Source organism: Oncorhynchus mykiss, chromosome 27 (assembly GCF_057628025.1).
Source record: "Oncorhynchus mykiss isolate SJ-2025 chromosome 27, ASM5762802v1, whole genome shotgun sequence".
NCBI lineage: Eukaryota > Metazoa > Chordata > Actinopteri > Salmoniformes > Salmonidae > Oncorhynchus > Oncorhynchus mykiss.
In genome coordinates, this window is record NC_143048.1 from 28,093,149 (window position 1) to 28,111,405 (window position 18,257).

Consider the following 18,257-nt stretch of genomic DNA (forward strand, 5'->3'; position numbering starts at 1 on the left):
TTTTATCTATATCGATGCTTCCTCGCCTAACTATATTTGGTTAGAAGTGGCAGAGGAAAACAGTGGGACAAGACAAAACTGGATCAACATTCTGCTTATTTTCTCACAGATCAGGAAACACCTAATATCAATACAGGTTTCTATGCCCCGCAAAATAATTTGTTACGAACAGAGTCCACAACATTTTCTAGACTTGACTCACTCTCAATCTTTCAAGTTAAACCGCTCCCTAGTTGCAGTATTTTTGCTGACCAGTAGATGGTGCTGGTGCACATGACAAGACAATAATGTGAGCCACAAGTATACAGCGAGTCACAGTTTCCCCAGCAGTTATTAATATATCTGTGCCAGTTATTCCCAATCGCTGTCTGTTACAAATGTCTGCTGATATCAGAAAATGTTAGACTATTGTTCATACATACATTACCTGGCTATAGATGGTACCAGACCACAGTGCATGTTGATCGTCTTGTCTACACTGGTAATCTTACCCAGGGTTGGTATAAGGGCCTATAGGGGCAAATAAAATGTATAGGGAACAGTATACATTTATGTAGCCTATACAGGAAGACCACCCCTTCACCACTACACTGGGCGTAAGTCTGTTACACTCTGAACTACACACTAGTACACTACACCGGGCGTAAGTCTGTTACACTCTGAACTACACACTAGTACCCTACACCGGACACGAGTCTGCTACACCTACAGCTCCAAACCCTCTACACCAGGGCTGCCCAACCCTCTTCCTGGAGATCTACTCTCCTGTAGGTTTTCAGTCCAACCCTAATTTAGCGTATCTGATTTAGCTAGTCAAGGTCTTGTTGAGCAGCTAATTTGCATAATCAGGTGTGTTAAATTAGGGTTGGACTGAAAACCAACAGGACAGTAGATTTCCAGGAAGAGGGTTGGGCAGCCCTGCTCTACACTGTCAGAGGAAGCTCCATTCATGTATACTTTACTTACTTTGACTCATTAAGGAGCATAGGTCATCTGACAAAAACTTCCTCCAGTGTGCTCTGTTATGCTGTTTTCTCAACTTCTTTCTCGGTGTTATGCAGTTTTCTCCACTTCTTTCAAGGAAGTTCTTGCTTCTTTCAGCTCTGCTTTATTCATGTATAATTATCAGGGCAATTCAGATGAATGACTCAGAGGGAAAAATGGTAAACTGCACCTTGAAGTGAACTAGTAATCCTTAATAAATGAATTAATAAGATTGTGTCAAAAAAAATTCTGAATAGTAACTTTATTGAGGATGTGTTTTGTTCATGAAGTTGATTAATCAGTATATATACAAAGCATCAAAACTAGATTATATAATTATAATATTGTCATCATACCTGTTTGTATGAATAAATATTAAAATGTGACAATGATAAAAAAAATTGAGTTTGAATGGTGATGCATTCTCCTACAGAATCAGCTATATTATTTTTGGCAAATACATTGCATCAGTTTTTGAGAATTCCCCAATCCACAAAACTGACTTCTTAAGCTTTAACCTTCCCTGGTTTTCATCACAAAACAAATGGCACTAGAACTTACATACACTTTGCCACGGACTTTTCAGATGTTTGCCAATCCAATATCATTAATGAATACCTTTTAATCAGCATTTTGAAGACATACATACAATTGTGAACAAAAACGTGAATGAGAAGAAACTTTTTCTTTGCATTACTATATCTCTATTTTATGATCCATATGAAATCAACAATGTAATAATCTAAACTGAACCAATGACATATCAGAAATATACATGTTATGAACATAGCTTAAAAAGGGCCTTTAATTTAAGGCACATTCTGATGTTTTTAATCATATGAGGTTGCACTAAAAAAAGAGGTGTGTTTACATGTTTTTGAGAGGGTCATCTTTGCAATTTGGAGATACTGTACAAAAAAATGAAAATGTGTTTCAATTGTCCAGTGTATTTGAAAGCTTTAAGAGTCCATCAAGTTATTATGATATCCCTCCAATCATCACTTGAATAATCTAGCTCTATTGTGATTTGCCTTCTCTCAAAATAAAAATGCCCTACAAGCTGTGTGAAAAACATATCCTGTTGTATTTACACATTGTATTTTTCGGACTACATACATTTTTCGGACTAGATACAGCATTTCCCATTTGTGAGGTTCCACATTGGACTGACGTCTTTAGGGTTTGATCATATCAGGATACAAACTGTACAAACACTGCTGTTAGGCCATTGCTGTTGAAGCTCTACAAAAATAATCATGTTTTCAAGTCTTTGCAGTGATGGCCAATTTCCACTGTGGGCTGGGCAGAGATATGTTCAGCAGACAGAGGAAAAGGTGGAGGCAAGTAAAGAGCGGTGTGTGTTATCAGACAGTGGAGTGTAGACAAAATTCCACTAGGCAAACCGGCTTGAGACCAGACCTGTCAATGCTGAAACACATAGTCCGGCCTCTAGATGGAAACCTCATACTCTCTTGTGTCCTGTGAAATGAGGACAGAGTTCTGAATTAGGAACAAGCTTGTACACAAGAAGGTATAGGGAGACTGAGAAGTACAGTAGACCACATTTCTACTATGATCACAAACGCCATTCCTCTTTTTGTGAATGAGCCATGTGATAACAGACATCTGTTTGTAGACTATGATAGGGATATCACAGAGATACATTTTGTGTGTGGCCCAAACTGTGAGGCTTTTCCATTTTCTCCTGAGAGGAGACAATGACTTTGAATGGTCTATACACACCATTCACATACATCCAGTATATATTTATTTATATTCCAGACTCTGACATTGCTCATTCTGATGTCTTAATTTCTTGTTCGTTCTAGTAATTGTTTTCTCTTTTAGATTGTGTGTGTATTGTATTTTATTGCTAGATATTGTTGGAGCTGGAAACATAAGCATTTCGCTGCACCTGCGATAACATCTGTAAGACTGTGTATGCGACCAATAAACTTTGATTCTATTTTTTAGTTGATTTGAGAGGTTTGCCCCTCTCCTCCTGACCCATTTTTAAATGTGCTCAACCTACTGTGGGCTTTAGTTTAATAAGCTCGCACTGTGTAATAGGTTCAGGCTGCAGAATCAGTGTGGAATTGATGAAGACTGACTGACAGACACACTGGAGGCTTAATAAGCATGTTGTAGCCTAGCGCTTGGGCTCACCTCGTTGTTCTTCAGGAGTGCAGTCAAGGAAGTACAGAGAAAGAGACAGACAGATAGACAGACAAACAATCATTATTTATAGCATGAAAGCATCAGACCTGGGTAAAATATTTGACATCTTTCAAATACTATTTGAACCCATGTCTGAAAACCATGTCATAGCACTGTCAAATAATGTCAAATCAACTAGGTAACCTTTTGTCTGTATCAGGTGTAATGAAATGGCCTTTATCAATGACTGAAGGTGAATGGAGTATAGCTTTACACCCCTCATCCTATTTCTATAACATCACTTAACGGGGAATTAAATTTGGTGAATGAACCTGCAATATGTCAAACCAGATGGTGCTTTAAGTGCATCATCTCATACACAAATGACAGTGCCTGAATTCAACCTTTTTGGGGGCTTATTAATTCCAACAGGCATCTTAAAGAACCAGTGAATATCTCTATAACATAACGTACTGTAGTCTCTGTTTCGTAGAGGGAGTTGTCGAAGGTGGACTCTCCTGGGATGTGGTCATATGGTAAGGAGGTGGACATGGGAAGACACATAGGCTTCCCCTGAACCCTAGAGAACACAGACATAGTGTCATAAGGGCAGCATAGTATACTTTACAATATTATTACAGAGCCTGTTCGGTCTATAGCTATTGGTTAGACTCAGTGCTTGACTTGGGCAAAAGTTCACCGGTGCGGAGTACCGGCACCTGAAATATTCTACTGCTTGAGCTTCTGTTCTTCTTATAGAATATTAGTTAAAAAGCATTGTGGAGCTCCTACACCTAAATAGAAACAGTACCGGCACCCAAAACGAGTACCAGAACCTATTTCAGTCCAAGTCAAGCACTGGTTAGACTACTACACTAAGTACTATGGATGATGATACCTTTCATACTTTCAAAGTATTTTGTTTATCTATATAAAGTATGCCTACTAGACCTACTTAGAGAAGTAAAGGTAGATTCCGATGATGAAGACCACGATGAGGGCCACTGGTATAAAGACTGTTAGAGCTATGTTGGCTCCCTCCATGCTGTAGTCGGCACTGGCAACTGGTGGTAGAGGAATCAACAGGGACACACTCAATTGCTATGATAACCTAAAGATGCATTCTTCAATGTAGCACACTTGAATTTGCTGTGAAGTATTGTATTTCATTTTATTATTAGGTCTTGATTTTATGTATTAATTTGAATGATGATCTAACATTTACTGTGTAAATATGACAACACTTACTGTCTAACCTGCGTTCATTTATAAACTCCATTGAGGAGGCTGTAAATAAATGAAAAACATCAGAACACAGATGTTAAAACATACAGACATATATATTGTATATATTGTTCATCATGAACTACTGTGAACTACTGTGAACTAAGTCTGTGTGAACTACACAAAGGAGAGTACATGTTCCTACCTCTACAGACAGGGGGCAGGCTGCTCCACTGTGAAGGGTGTCCAGGGACACAGCGGAGGACAGGCTCCCCTAGCAACTCATGGCCTCTGAGGCAGGAGAAGCGCAGCGTCTCCCCGGCCTGATAGAGAGGCTTCTCTGAGATCTGGGTGCTGTATGACGGGGTGCCAGGGTTCCTGCAAGCCTCATAGTTCACTGCTGAGAAAGGAGAGGACAGGAGACACACGCACATGCGCACACACGCGCACACACACACACACACACACACACACACACACACACACACACACACACACACACACACAGGCGTCATATCATTTATTTTTCTAAACAGCTAGTAAAACTGCCAATCTAGCTAGTATATAACGTTCTGAGAATCATGTCTTTCTTAGAGCTTGGTGAGAGCGTGGTTGTCCTGTGGTTATACAACCTTCCCACAATATTCTGGGAATGGTGCAGGATACCCAGCTAGCACATAACGTTCTGAGAACCATGTGTTTCTTAGAGCTTGGTGAGAGCGTGGTTGTCAATATTCTGGGAATGGTGCAGGATACCCAGCTAGCACATAACGTTCTGAAAACCAGGTGGAAATTTCTGTATTTCAGCATAGCTTTTCCTCGTGGTTCTATTTAAAGTAATGTTCTCAGAACGTTAAAAAACAACTTTCTTCTGTGGGAATTTCAGTACTTCAGCACAACATTTTCTACAGGTTTCATCATGGTTCTATTTAAAGTAATGTTCTCAGAACGTTCAGAGAATGTTAAAGGTGCAATATCCAGAAATAGCACGGCCAATTCCTGGTTGTTAAAATTCTAATATTTTGCATAATTTCAGTTTTTGTGACAAAACAAGCAATGTATCGTGTAGTGAATCATCGTACCATCTAAACCGCTGTGAAATATATTTTCAATTACAAAAAATACTGTATTTTCAGTTATTTGAAGCAGGTGTACAAAATCGAAAGTAAAATATGCAAAAACAATGTAACTTTTTGGGGGCGACCTGACCAAATGTATATAGAAATGTGAGTTATAGATCTGTCATTCTCATTGGAAGCATGTCTAAAAGCGGTAGATCAGTTCTATGTGCGCTATTTCTATTCTTTTACATTTTTGTATCTAACCTGTTTTTAACTTCCCATTCTTAAGTTTCATTTTTGCATTTACTTTAGGTTTTGTACACCAGCTTCAAACAACTGAAAATACAGTTGGTACAATGATTCTCTACACTCTGAGGGCTTGTTTTGTCACATAAACTGAAATTAGGCGAATTATTTGAATTTTTGCAACCAGTAAATGGCGCTGCAATTCCTGCATGTTGCACTTTTAATGAAGTACTTGTTTCCTTTGAAATGGGGTCTGTTTGAATAGACTAAAATTAACAGCTTTGTATTCATTTAGAATTTTTATTTTTATTTAACCTTTATTTAACTAGGCAAGTCAGTTAAGAACAAATTCTTGTATAAGTAAAATAAAACATGGCATGCTGGCTCCATCCTGGTGACGAGGTACTAATTCCATGGATAGAGAACAGAAGATCATAGGTTTGAATCTCACTGACACCATGCCGCAATAAAAAAATATAAAAAATCTTGCATGATTGATGCTTAAAGGGACTGATAGAAATGTACAGAATGGTTATCTGGAGGAAAATGGGGGAGGGTCATGTTTTTTCACTTTCAGTATTTTTTAAATCTAGTCCAGGGGACGATCATGTACTTTGTAATTGATGAAATTTCAATATTTCTCAGGGTTGTAGAATTAGTTGCTTATTAGGCTACATATCGAGGTGTGCCCGATGCTGCCCCTCATGTCTGATTCTCCGCTGGGCGCGCAATATCAATTCTGCCTATAGGCTATTTAATGTGGTCTCAATCAAATGATCCATTGCATACAGGCTATGAAGTGCATGCTCAGAGAAGCACAGAGCAAAGCCGTATTTGTAAGATTGCTGCACAGCTTGCGCACAGACTAGCCTATAGCCTATGTTCTGTTCAGTTTGAGAAGGAGAGCGTGAAGCCCGGAGATCAACTTTGATAGCTTCCTACTACCATAATTGATTTGACTAAAAACAATGTTTCTTGCCCAAGATGTATTTATGAGAGGTATTGACTTCACAATAAGCCAGATTCAAGTAACTTTCATTGTGGTGCTGAAACTTGAAGCAGCAGCCGTAGCACAATCAATTGGAAATGGACAGCTCATGGTGCTGAAAGTAGGCAAATTTGAGTAGGCATAATTAATTTAAACAGTCTTCATTTTAATTAGACTTTACTAACAACAAGAGGGCTTTGTGATGGAGCCTATATCTTCCTAGTTAAGAAATAAGAGGTAGGCCTACCTGTTTGACAGACGACATTAGGCTCAAACTGAATAGGCTGCTATATCCATAGATTTGTCAGTCAATTCCTCCACCCACCATACACTCTTTAAATAACAGCCCTTCACTGACACGGGGGTAGGCTAAGTTAAAACAAAGACTCAAATTGAGGGGGTATGAGAGGGTATTCCATAGGCCTACCTTTTTATTTAAGATAATGGCAAACTTTGCTTGGGAAGTAATCTAATTCTGTCACTATCAATTGATTAAGCTATTAACTTCCTGTACAATAGTAGATGTTTAAACCCAGACAACTTTTAGGGAAATACTTGTATCATGCGAACTCTCAACCTTCTAGGCCGCAGCCCTGTTTTCTTTTTATTTATTTAACCTTTATTTAACTAGACAAGTCAGTTAAAAACAAATTCTTATTTACAATGACGGCCCACCCCGGCCAAACCCGGACGACGCTGGGCAAATTGTTCGCCGCCCTATTGGACTCCCAATCACGGACGGTTGTGATACAGCCTGGAATCAAACCAGGATCTGTAGTGAAGCCTCTAGCACTGAGATGCAGTGCCTTAGATCGTTGCGCCACTCGGGAGCCCATCAAAATGTCCACTATCAAAATTCCTGCGTTGACATGTAATGCTTACAGGATGAAGAACAGTTTATAAAACTGCAAATCTAAGATAATAAAACCTCCCAGGAAAACTTTTAGGGAACCATAGCAAAAAATTCTCAGAATCTCCCTGCAACCTAAAATGTATGTTCCCAGAACGGGCAAAATTTCCACTTCCATTCTCAAAACGTTTAAAAAACGTTCAGTTTTACAGTCATTCCCAGAACCAATGGGAAACCAAAAATGTATGTTCCCAGAACATCCAAGGAACCATGTGCTAGCTGGGAAGTGTGTATGATGGATACGTGTTATCAGGCTTAAGTCCAGGGGGTACATACAAACACATTTGGGTAGCCTCTCACTCCACTTAGGTCCGGAGGAGCCGTGGTTGTAGCAGGAGAGCAGGCTGTTTCCAGAGAGGGTGTAGCCCTTGTTGCAGATGTACTGGACTGTGGAGCCTACAGTGAAACGCGGGCCGGACATCACCCTTCGACTGTGCTCCACAGTACCTGGGTCGGCACACAACAGCACTGACACACAGACACACAGACACACAGACACACACAGACAGACAGACAGACAGACAGACAGACAGACAGACAGACAGACAGAAAAAAACAGAGCTTACTCATGTGCAGTGAATACAATACAATTTTATTATATTATTAGTATTTGTCACTGCTTATTTGTGGTTATCCGATGCGGCCAGAGTGGTGCCTTTTTCTAAGTAAACCCTTCAGACACATAAACCCACCGAGCTGGAGAATAAAGAGATCATCTCTGTGTCTCAGTCTCTCACAGCAGCAAACCACAAACCCAATCCTGGGCCCAGTAGGATAGGGGTCAGTGTGGTAATAATGTTTATGTGACAGACGCCAAACCCCTGTGTCCTGTGTGAGGCTCCAAACCCCTGTGTCCTGTTACCGGTCAGTGATGCCGTGCCTGTCACTGTGTGGGACGGGATCAGGACCAAGGACACTCTGTCACACTATCCTGTCTCTACTCCACAGCATCCAGTTTATCTGGATAAAACAGGAGTAATGTGTGGAGGAGCTAGAACACAGACCCTATTCAACTCACTGATAAATCGGTTTATAGAGAAAATGGGTTGTGTTTTCAGGAAAGCAGTGAATGTTGTTACCCATCAGCCTCTGCTTTAGCCTGCCTTAACTGAAACTGCCTCTCACACCTACAATGCACCTTTTGTATGCAGGTGTGTGTGTGTGTGGTATTCACCTCTCTCACAGCTGGGCAGGTCTCCGCTCCAGGTCAGGTCCCACTGGCACATGAGCAGCTCTGTGCCCACCAGCTGGAAACCTGGGTAGCACTGGTAGGTGACCACTGTGCCATGGACCAGCTCAGGGTGGGAGGTGCTCTTCCATCCGTTGGTGATCTCTGGGAGCTCCGGACACGTGTCGTTACGAGGTACCTCTGTATCCACGAAGGAGGGAGAGAGAAAGAGAGCGAGAGAAAAAAGGCAACTACTTTACAGAGCTGGAGTGGTGTGGTTTTGCATTCAAATGAATGAACCTCAGGACAAACTCAATAGAGGACATCCATTTTGTTGGAATTTCAATCTAGTGTGAAAAGTACCACGCATGGGGAACTCTATCTGCCAGGCAGCATGGTTGTCCCTGTTCTAGCCACAGCAGAAGCCAGAGAGGGCAGGGCACCCTGCAGATGAGGCTAATGTAGACAAACACACGCAGTAATTGTGTTTGGGCCTCTGACGGGCACAATACCAGACAGCTGCACCACTTGGCTGGGCCTTTCTTTCCCTCTCAGTTAGAGGCATGAACAGACTACAAAACCACCTCTCTCTCTCTCTCTCTCCCCACCCCCCCTCTCTCTCCTCCCCACCCTCCTCTCTCTCTCTCCCCACCCCCCCTCTCTCTCCTCCCCCCCTCTCTCTCCTCCCCACCCCCCCTCTCTCTGCTCCCCATCCCCCTTCTCTCTCCTCCCCCTTCCCTCTCTCTCCTCCCCCTCCCCTCTCACTCTCTCTCTGTCCCTTCCTCCTCTCTCTTTCACTCACTCTTCTCTCTCGCTGCATCTTATCAGATGTCTGCTTTATGGGTTGGCTCCGCTCTGGTTTCGTGCCGACCGTGCTGATGGAAGGGGCCCCTCTGACCATGGAAGAGTGTCTCCTCCTCCTGAACCCTCTAGAACTCTCCTCCTCCTTACTCATCTCCCCTCTTCACTGGTCGTCTAGCTCTTCAACTCTCTGTTCACACACTCTCGTAACTCACTCCGGGGTCTTACCAAAGAAGTGCACCACAAAGCCGTTGCCATAGCCGTAGATGTTGGTTGCCGGGTCAGACTGGAATTGGATGGTGACGTCGGCCATAGAGGTGTAGATTTTGAAGTGTGGCCGTGAGCCACCGTACTGGCCCAGCACTGTAGCAGTCAGGTCATCACCATCATAGAATGTCAGCAGGTCGTTCTTCCCTATATTGAGGCTGGAGCACCAAGAAGGAAAATATATTTCACCGTGCACAATGAATTGGCCTTCACGCACACTCTCACATTACTAGCTCATTTGTCCTATAGTTTCTTTGTCATTGTTTCCTGTATCTGTTTTAAAAACTTGAATGCACCCTCACTAAAATACTTTTCTTGCTTTGAGACGTTCTGTTTCACTTTTCCATTTACTTTGGAGCGCCATAGCTCTACTGACAAGAAAGTAGAGCTATGTGGTAATTTGTCACTTAATTTTTTTTTATACTATTGTTTAAATGTGTCACCTGAGACAGAGCCCTCTCCTTAAGCACCAGGACGGGATGTGAAGTAGGGAGGAAATGACTCTCCGCCAGAATAGGGAAGTGACAAGTTACTCTTTCCTGTCTCTAATTAATCACAAATGGTTCCTGATAAAACTCATTACAAGGCAAGCAATTGTACTATTAATCACTTTGGAGTTTAACAGAAAAAAAATCCAGAAAAATTTGGCAATAAAGACAGTTGGTGCTGTAATGCAGTTGTGTGTCAGTAGTGTATTGTATGACATGAATAACATAGTGTAAAAATGTCTGTCTTGTAAACTTACACTCTGTGAACGGAGTTCAGTTTCAAGACATTGAAGATATGATGCACACACGTCTTGGCAAAGACCAGGTGTTTCAGACTAATGCACAGCTTAGCCTACCCACTGGGCCCAGACATCAATTCAACAACTATTCCACTTTGGATAAATTTCATTGAAATGATGTGGAAACTATGTTGATTCAACCAGTGTGTGCCCAGTGGATATTTTCTGCCGATGCATCTGTATTGCAACTCTAGAAAAAGCTACATCTGCAGTAATTCATTGACTATTGAAAATGCATCTCACCTCAACAGAGCGGGACAGATTGAGAAATTGTATCAGCTTGCATAAAATTAGTTGTGATCGAGTTAAACAAGCCTTTGCATAGCTGTGCTGCCATATCTGCAGAGAAAATCAATCATGCTTTCTATTGTGTGGCAGTGATTTGATTTAGTGTAATTCAAACACAGGCTCAGATTGACTCGGCTCACAGGCCCACATGCCTGCCACCATGTTCTTTCACAATGCATTATCTCAGACAACTCCTCATCTGTACCCGCATTTGCTTTTCTCCACCACTGAGAGAACTTGACATTTATGTCCAGTACAAGTTTCAAACTAGTTTGAGCAAAATTAATACCCCTCAATACAAATCACAATTAGACTAAACACAGTCATTTGGGTGTCATGATGGCTCCTCAATGGTCATTAGACCATTCTCCTTTTATCTCACTCCTGCACCTCTTAGTTCCCAAACCTGAATGAACGTTCTGATGGAAAATCCTGTTTCTAGTTCTCTCCTCTCTGGCTTGTGAGATCTTGGCTGGACGGGGATCCAGATCCACTGCCTTTCACTCAGACTCAACTCCCAGTGCTAGGCTAACATACTCCAGACTAGCAGGCTCAGAGTCAACACACTTATCAGCGATACTTGTGATGGAATAAGCCAATGAGTTCTCCTGCCAACTTCCAGCCCTGGGAGACAAACCTAATCAAGATAAGTGCTATAACTAATATTTGATGCATCGATGCATAAAATATCCTGTCGCTCTTTTCACTAAATTCTCACCAAAGGCAAAGCACACTTTAATGGAAGCCAATATGGAACTACCAGAATCACTGTCTATCTTTCAAATCCTATTTAACTTGCAAACTATTTCAGTATGTGTGTGTATGTGAATGTATCCATGCACATTAACTAGAACTGCCGAAGGTCACATGCATGCGTGTTTGTGTGCAGGTGTTTATTCAGAATGTGTATTTCTGATAATCAAAGTTCATCAAGGCAGAGGCACAGCCTATTCTCATTCCCATACACTCCTAAACACTATTTAGACGTTGGACCCCTCCGTCAACATTTGGAGTGTCTGAACTTAGGCTGCTGAACTACTCCCCAGGTGTACCATCCTCCACACCTGCATGTCGTTCACAACCCCATCTCCTGCACCTGAGCTCTTAACGAGCGCCTAGCTAGTACTCCTAGTTGGTCGGGATTTACCAGTCGTCATTGGTAGTTCCCCTGAATGAGTGTCCCAGCCGTCATTAGGGCCCCTGGTCCTGTGTGATTGTGGGAGCGGTGAACAGGACACTGGGCAGTGATGAATGACTATAGAGGAATGAGATTGTTCTCATTATCGTGGTAAAGTGTTCCTAAATCCTGGTAACGAGCTTTAGGAAGGCACACTGTGCAATGGTGTTTCAGAATGCTGGCGTGACTAGTGGGCCAAGAGGGAGGCATCAGGCATGGTATATGCAGGTTCATGGCACGAGAGTCTGTGTGTTCAGATTATCAGCGACTGTGCTCCAAGCACAATCACGCTTTGTGCAACCCTGGTTTCATCACTATGATCAGAGACTGAATGCTTTCTTTGAGGATATACTGAAGGATAACAGTGGTTTGAGTGATGTCGTTAAACTGAGATTGCAGATGTTAGGTTCTCATATTTCCCCTTGTTCACCTCTCAGTGTGTGCTGGTATTGATGTTCACATCAAAACTGGAGGAAACGGGGAGGAAATCCTGTAGATTATCCTTAGATCCTTCTCTCTGTCTCACCCACATGCACACTCAGGCTGAATTCTCATCAACGCTCCAAGGTTGAGCTGAACGCTTTTCACCAGTGTCCCTGAAAGTCATATCTGCCCAAATCGCGTCCCCTCTAAATGAATGAAATTCATTATTTTGACAGCTTCTTGTACCAAACATGGAGGATGCCATTTATTACAATGCTTCAGAATGTACAACCACAGTTGAGGCGTTCCGAAGAGAGAGGGAAGAGAAAAGAGCAAGAGATACAACATATGCAAATGAGCCAGTTCTTAATTTAGGAAGCCAAATGATTGTACGCATGGTTCATCTATCAGGGTCTGACACAGCAGGGTCTTCTGTTCCCAGCATTCACCTGACATCACTATCAAGGAAAACTCTCGCTCCTCTCCCCTGCTCTGCTCAAGTCAACCTATCTGATTCAGCAGAACACACACACACCACCTCTGTCCGAACCCCTGTGAAATAATTAGTTTCCTTTCCAGCTGGTAATTAACCTTTGTCTGCTGCTACTGATGTTTCCCATCCAAGAGCAACATATTATTTTATCTTCAGCCCTTTTCTCTTTTGATTTGTTTAACCAGTCACAGTGGGGTAGTTTTTTGCACTGGCATTTTCTGTTTGAAGTCAGGGCCGTGTTTGTACATCAGCAGTAAAGCTTCTCCTAATGATCTGAGTGTAGAGATCTGCTGTAGAGCTCGTGTGAGGGTCAATATTCTTACAAAGGTTAGAGCTATTCTGTGGTGGAGCGTCCTCCACTTGAACTGCTATGGGAAGGGGATGTGCAGCCAGGACCTTGTTTTAAAGGGTTCCCATAGCTAACATCCTTTTTCTGCGTTTCACCAGTGTCCCTGAAAGTCATATCTGCCCAAATCGCGTCCCCTCTAAATGAATGAAATTCATTATTTTGACAGCTTCTTGTACCAAACATGGAGGATGCCATTTATTACAATGCTTCAGAATGTACAACCACAGTTGAGGCGTTCCGAAGAGAGAGGGAAGAGAAAAGAGCAAGAGATACAACATATGCAAATGAGCCAGTTCTTAATTTAGGAAGCCAAATGATTGTACGCATGGTTAATCTATCAGGGTCTGACACAGCAGGGTCTTCTGTTCCCAGCATTCACCTGACATCACTATCAAGGAAAACTCTCGCTCCTCTCCCCTGCTCTGCTCAAGTCAACCTATCTGATTCAGCAGAACACACACACACCACCTCTGTCCGAACCCCTGTGAAATAATTAGTTTCCTTTCCAGCTGGTAATTAACCTTTGTCTGCTGCTACTGATGTTTCCCATCCAAGAGCAACATATTATTTTATCTTCAGCCCTTTTCTCTTTTGATTTGTTTAACCAGTCACAGTGGGGTAGTTTTTTGCACTGGCATTTTCTGTTTGAAGTCAGGGCCGTGTTTGTACATCAGCAGTAAAGCTTCTCCTAATGATCTGAGTGTAGAGATCTGCTGTAGAGCTCGTGTGAGGGTCAATATTCTTACAAAGGTTAGAGCTATTCTGTGGTGGAGCGTCCTCCACTTGAACTGCTATGGGAAGGGGATGTGCAGCCAGGACCTTGTTTTAAAGGGTTCCCATAGCTAACATCCTTTTTCTGCGTCGACATAAAATGTTATATCTAATGTTCAGGAGAATCTATAGTGTAGAACGGAAGAGATAATTAAGATACGTACACTTGGATGTCTAGCATGATCCTCCTGTCCTCCTCCACGTGAATCCCCCAGATGCAGTCCTGGCCGCTATCGTAGGCCTCCGGCCAGTTAGGAGACAGGACCACTCCAGCAGAGTCAGTCATCTCTCCACTGCAAACAGCTGTAACACACACACACACAGTAAGCAAAAATACTCTGTGCAACAATATCATATGGCTCATTTCCTGCACAGAACCAAAACACACAGCATACCTCTGCAGGCGGGCTCAGTCTCGTTCCACTGGGGGTTGTTGTGGTCCATGCACTCAATGATGACAGAGCCCTGCTCCAGGGTGTAGCCAGGGTCGCAGGTGAACTCTACCACCGTCCCCACTGCCCACGTGCTGTCATTACTGGTGAAGTTACCGTACTTGACAAACGTCTCATAGCAGTGGCCCACTGCAAACGCTGTGAAGGAGAGAATATGTGGATCAACCACAGAAAAAAGGCCAGACTGTGTCACTGAGCCCCATGTCTGCCATAGGCAGCGGGCCATTGACTTTGCAGATAGCGAGCCGCTCGCTAGCTCGCTGCCTATCAGAGACGGAGCAGACCCAGAGGTACATTTAATTGGTGGTCTGCTGCTTCAACCCACTGACTGACATGTAATGGTTTCAGGATGAGAGGAGCACTATTAAAGCAGTTATACACGGTGTCAGATTGAACAGGGTAATGCTGTTAAAGACAACCCACACACGGTCCATTAGGATAAGCAGCGCTGCTCTCTTACAGCGTAATCCCATTTGCTACAGTAAATTGAAGCCCAATACAGATTACATTGATCTGATTTGATAATGACTCCAGGACCTGTGATGTGGCTCTGACTCCAAGCTCTGAATAGCCCTTTGAAAATCCACCTATGAATTGCCACATAAGTAGAGAGGATGACTGGGGATGAGCGTAGAGAAAAATTTAACATTTAAGAGTTTGAAGCCAAACTGGTCACTTGTTATGTTATGTTTCACTTAATTCCATTCCAATTATTTATAGGAGGGAAAGAAGAGGAGAGGGCAGTGTCTTTTTTCCACACCGGTGCCTGGAGGAGTCTGCGTGATGCATTTCTTAAACAACAGTTTTTATCTCCACTAATTTTACACTGCTGGACTGTATGCGAGGGAAGTTTGAGTATCCTTGAGTGTCAATCAAATCAATTAAATGTATTTATAAAGCCCTTTTTACATCAGTCGATGTCACAAGTGCTATACAGAAACCCAGTCTAAAACCCCAAACAGCAAGCAATGCAGATGTAGAAGCACGGTGGCGAGGAAAAACTCCCTGGAAAGGCAAGAACCTAGGAAGAAACCTAGAGAGGAACCAAGCTCTGAGGGGTGGCCAGTCCTCTTCTGGCTGTGGGTGGTGGAGATTATAAGAATACATGCCCATTTAGGCCAGATTGTTCTTCAAGATGTTCAAACATTCATAGATGACCAGCAGGGTCAAGTAATAATTACAGTTGTTGTAGAGGGTGCAACAGGTCATCTCAGGAGTAAATGTCAGTTGGCTTTTCACAGCCAAGTACCCTTTCCAAAGACCTGAAGACTTGTGTTAGATACCCATGCCTAGTCGTGTGGCACACAGGGAACCTGCCTTCTACCCCAGTTAGTAACATTGGTGCCATGACCTGGATGGGTCTCTGTGAGATGGAGAAGGTCAAAGGGGGGGCTAGGGGTAACCGAGACCTGAAGACTTGCGTTAGCTCCCTTGGGGATGTGTGATTTGGCTCTCGTTGGGAGAAGGAGACCAAGGTGCAGCGTGGTAGGCGTACATCGTGTTTTTATTGATGACACCAAAAAACAAAATAACAACGACAAAACACGAAAGCGAACAATTCCGTCAGGCACAGACACTAAACAGAAAATAAGATCCCACAACTGAAAGTGTGGAAAAGGGCTACCTAAGTATGATCCCCAGTCAGAGACAATGATAGGCTCCTAACCAAACCTAACAGAGAATAACAAGGATCTCTAAGGTCAGGGCGTGACAATGTGTCTACCTTGGTATCTGATGGCGATGCCGGTGGAGGTACCTGCACCGTCAGTGGTGAGCTCTATGAAGAGGGATCTGGAGGTGCTCACCAGGCCCTCGTTGGGCAGGTACTCCACCTCATATGAGTCATACAGCGGAGGAGAATCAATGTTGTTCCCATTTTTGATCAGAAGCCTGAAAGAGAGAAATGAAAACACATCAGTACCTGGTTGGATTTCTAAGACCTCGTAATATGCGTAGTGGGCACGTTCCTAATGAGATGAAGCAACAGGAAGGAATGTGATACGGTCGTACAGCATCGGGCTTGACTGTTCTGCATATAAGACCAATGATATATTTCAGTACAGCTGAGGAGCTAGCCTACTTACCTCATTAAAAGTCCATTTGTTATTGTCTCCAGACACAGCGGCTACCACTCATAAAAACAACATTATCTCAACTCAAATAAGCATGTCCTAGTCAATTCAATTAATTAATTTGAAGCCCCCTCTTGTGAAGTGTTATATTGCCTTACAAACATTCACAACAGCTTGTAGATGCAGTCACATAGCATTATGATTCCAATAAGGAAAATAAATATAAATGCTAACATTTTCAAAGATTATACTGAGTTACAGAGCTGAGATAAGGTGGGGCTTTACCTAGCAGAGACTTGTAGATGACCTGTAGCCAGTGGGTTTGGCGACGAGTATGAAGCGAGGGCCAACCAACGAGAGCATACAGGTCGCAATGGTGGATAGTGTATGGGGCTTTGGTGACAAAACGGATGGCACTGTGATAGACTGCATCCAGTTTGTTGAGTAGAGTGTTGGAGGCTATTTTATAGATGACATCACCAAAGTCGAGGATCGGTAGGATGGTCAGTTTTACGAGGGTATGTTTGGCAGCATGAGTGAAGGATGCTTTGTTGCGATATAGGAAGCTGATTCTAGATTTAATTTTGGATTGGAGATGCTTAATGTGAGTCTGGAAGGAGAGTTTACAGTCTAACCAGACACTTGGGTATTTGTAGTTGTCCACGTATTCTAAGTCAGAGCCGTCCAGAGTAGTGATGCTAGTCGGGCGGGCAGGTGCGGGCAGCGATCGATTGAAAAGCATGCATTTAGTTTTACTTGCGTTTAAGAGCAGTTGGAGGCCACGGAAGGAGAGTTATATGCCATTGAAGCTCGTCTGGAGGTTAGTTAACACAGTGTCCAAGGAGGGGCCAGAAGTATACAGAATGGTGTCGTCTGCGTAGAGGTGGATCAGAGAATCACCAGCAGCAAGAGCAACATCATTGATGTATACAGAAAAGAGAGTCGGCCCGAGAATTGAACCCTGTGGCACACCCATAGAGACTCAGAGGTCAGAGGTCCAGACAACAGGCCCTCCGATTTGACACACTGAACTCTATCAGAGAAGTAGTTGGTAAACCAGGCGAGGCAATCATTTAAGAAACCAAGGCTGTCGAGTCTTTCAATAAGAATGTTGTGATTGACAGAGTCGAAAGCCTTGGCCATGTCGATGAACACGGCTGCACAGTAATGTCTCTTATCGATGGCGGTTATGATGTCGTTTAGAACCTTGAGCGTGGCTGAGGTGCACCCATGACCAGCTCTGAAACCAGATTGCATAGCGGAGAAGGTATGGTGGGATTCAAAATGGTCAGTAACCTGTTTGTTAACTTGGCTTTCGAAGAGCTTAGAAAGACAGGGTAGGATAGATATAGGTCTGTAGCAGTTTGGGTCTAGAGTGTCTTCCCCCTTTGAAGAGGGGGATGACCGCAGCAGCTTTCCAATAGTGAAACCTAATAGTGCACCTATTCATTCAAGTGTTTTTGACATTGTAGAATAATAGTGAAGACATCAAAGCTATGAAATAACACATATGGAATCATGTAGTAACCAAAAATATTTGGATACTACATGATATATATTTAATATTTGAGAATTTTCAAAGATTATTCAAAGCCGGGAGGTGTGTTGGGTCATTGTCCTGTTGAAAAACAAATTATAG

At 42.8% G+C, this 18,257-nt stretch overlaps 1 protein-coding gene across 3 annotated transcripts in view; it reads right to left on the minus strand.

Moving 5' to 3' along the window:
* Positions 1-3,036: 3,036 nt before the first annotated feature.
* Positions 3,037-18,257, minus strand: part of LOC110507882 (seizure protein 6 homolog) — a 128,746-nt gene continuing 113,525 nt past the window's right edge. The window contains exons 7-17 of one of the 3 annotated variants that reach the window (XM_090223804.1): positions 16,270-16,436; positions 14,490-14,684; positions 14,259-14,397; positions 9,768-9,964; positions 8,745-8,939; positions 7,847-8,038; positions 4,571-4,762; positions 4,390-4,428; positions 4,097-4,205; positions 3,616-3,721; positions 3,037-3,159 (exon numbers count right to left, since the gene is read on the minus strand). In XM_090223804.1, the coding sequence (XP_090079930.1) occupies positions 3,115-3,159; positions 3,616-3,721; positions 4,097-4,205; positions 4,390-4,428; positions 4,571-4,762; positions 7,847-8,038; positions 8,745-8,939; positions 9,768-9,964; positions 14,259-14,397; positions 14,490-14,684; positions 16,270-16,436 (1,576 nt within the window). In that variant the 3' untranslated portion in view covers positions 3,037-3,114. Of the gene's footprint in view, positions 3,160-3,429; positions 3,722-4,096; positions 4,206-4,389; positions 4,429-4,570; positions 4,766-7,846; positions 8,039-8,744; positions 8,940-9,767; positions 9,965-14,258; positions 14,398-14,489; positions 14,685-16,269; positions 16,437-18,257 lie in introns of those variants that run through there. The other 2 variants (XM_090223803.1, XM_090223802.1) reach the window with 2 other exon arrangements.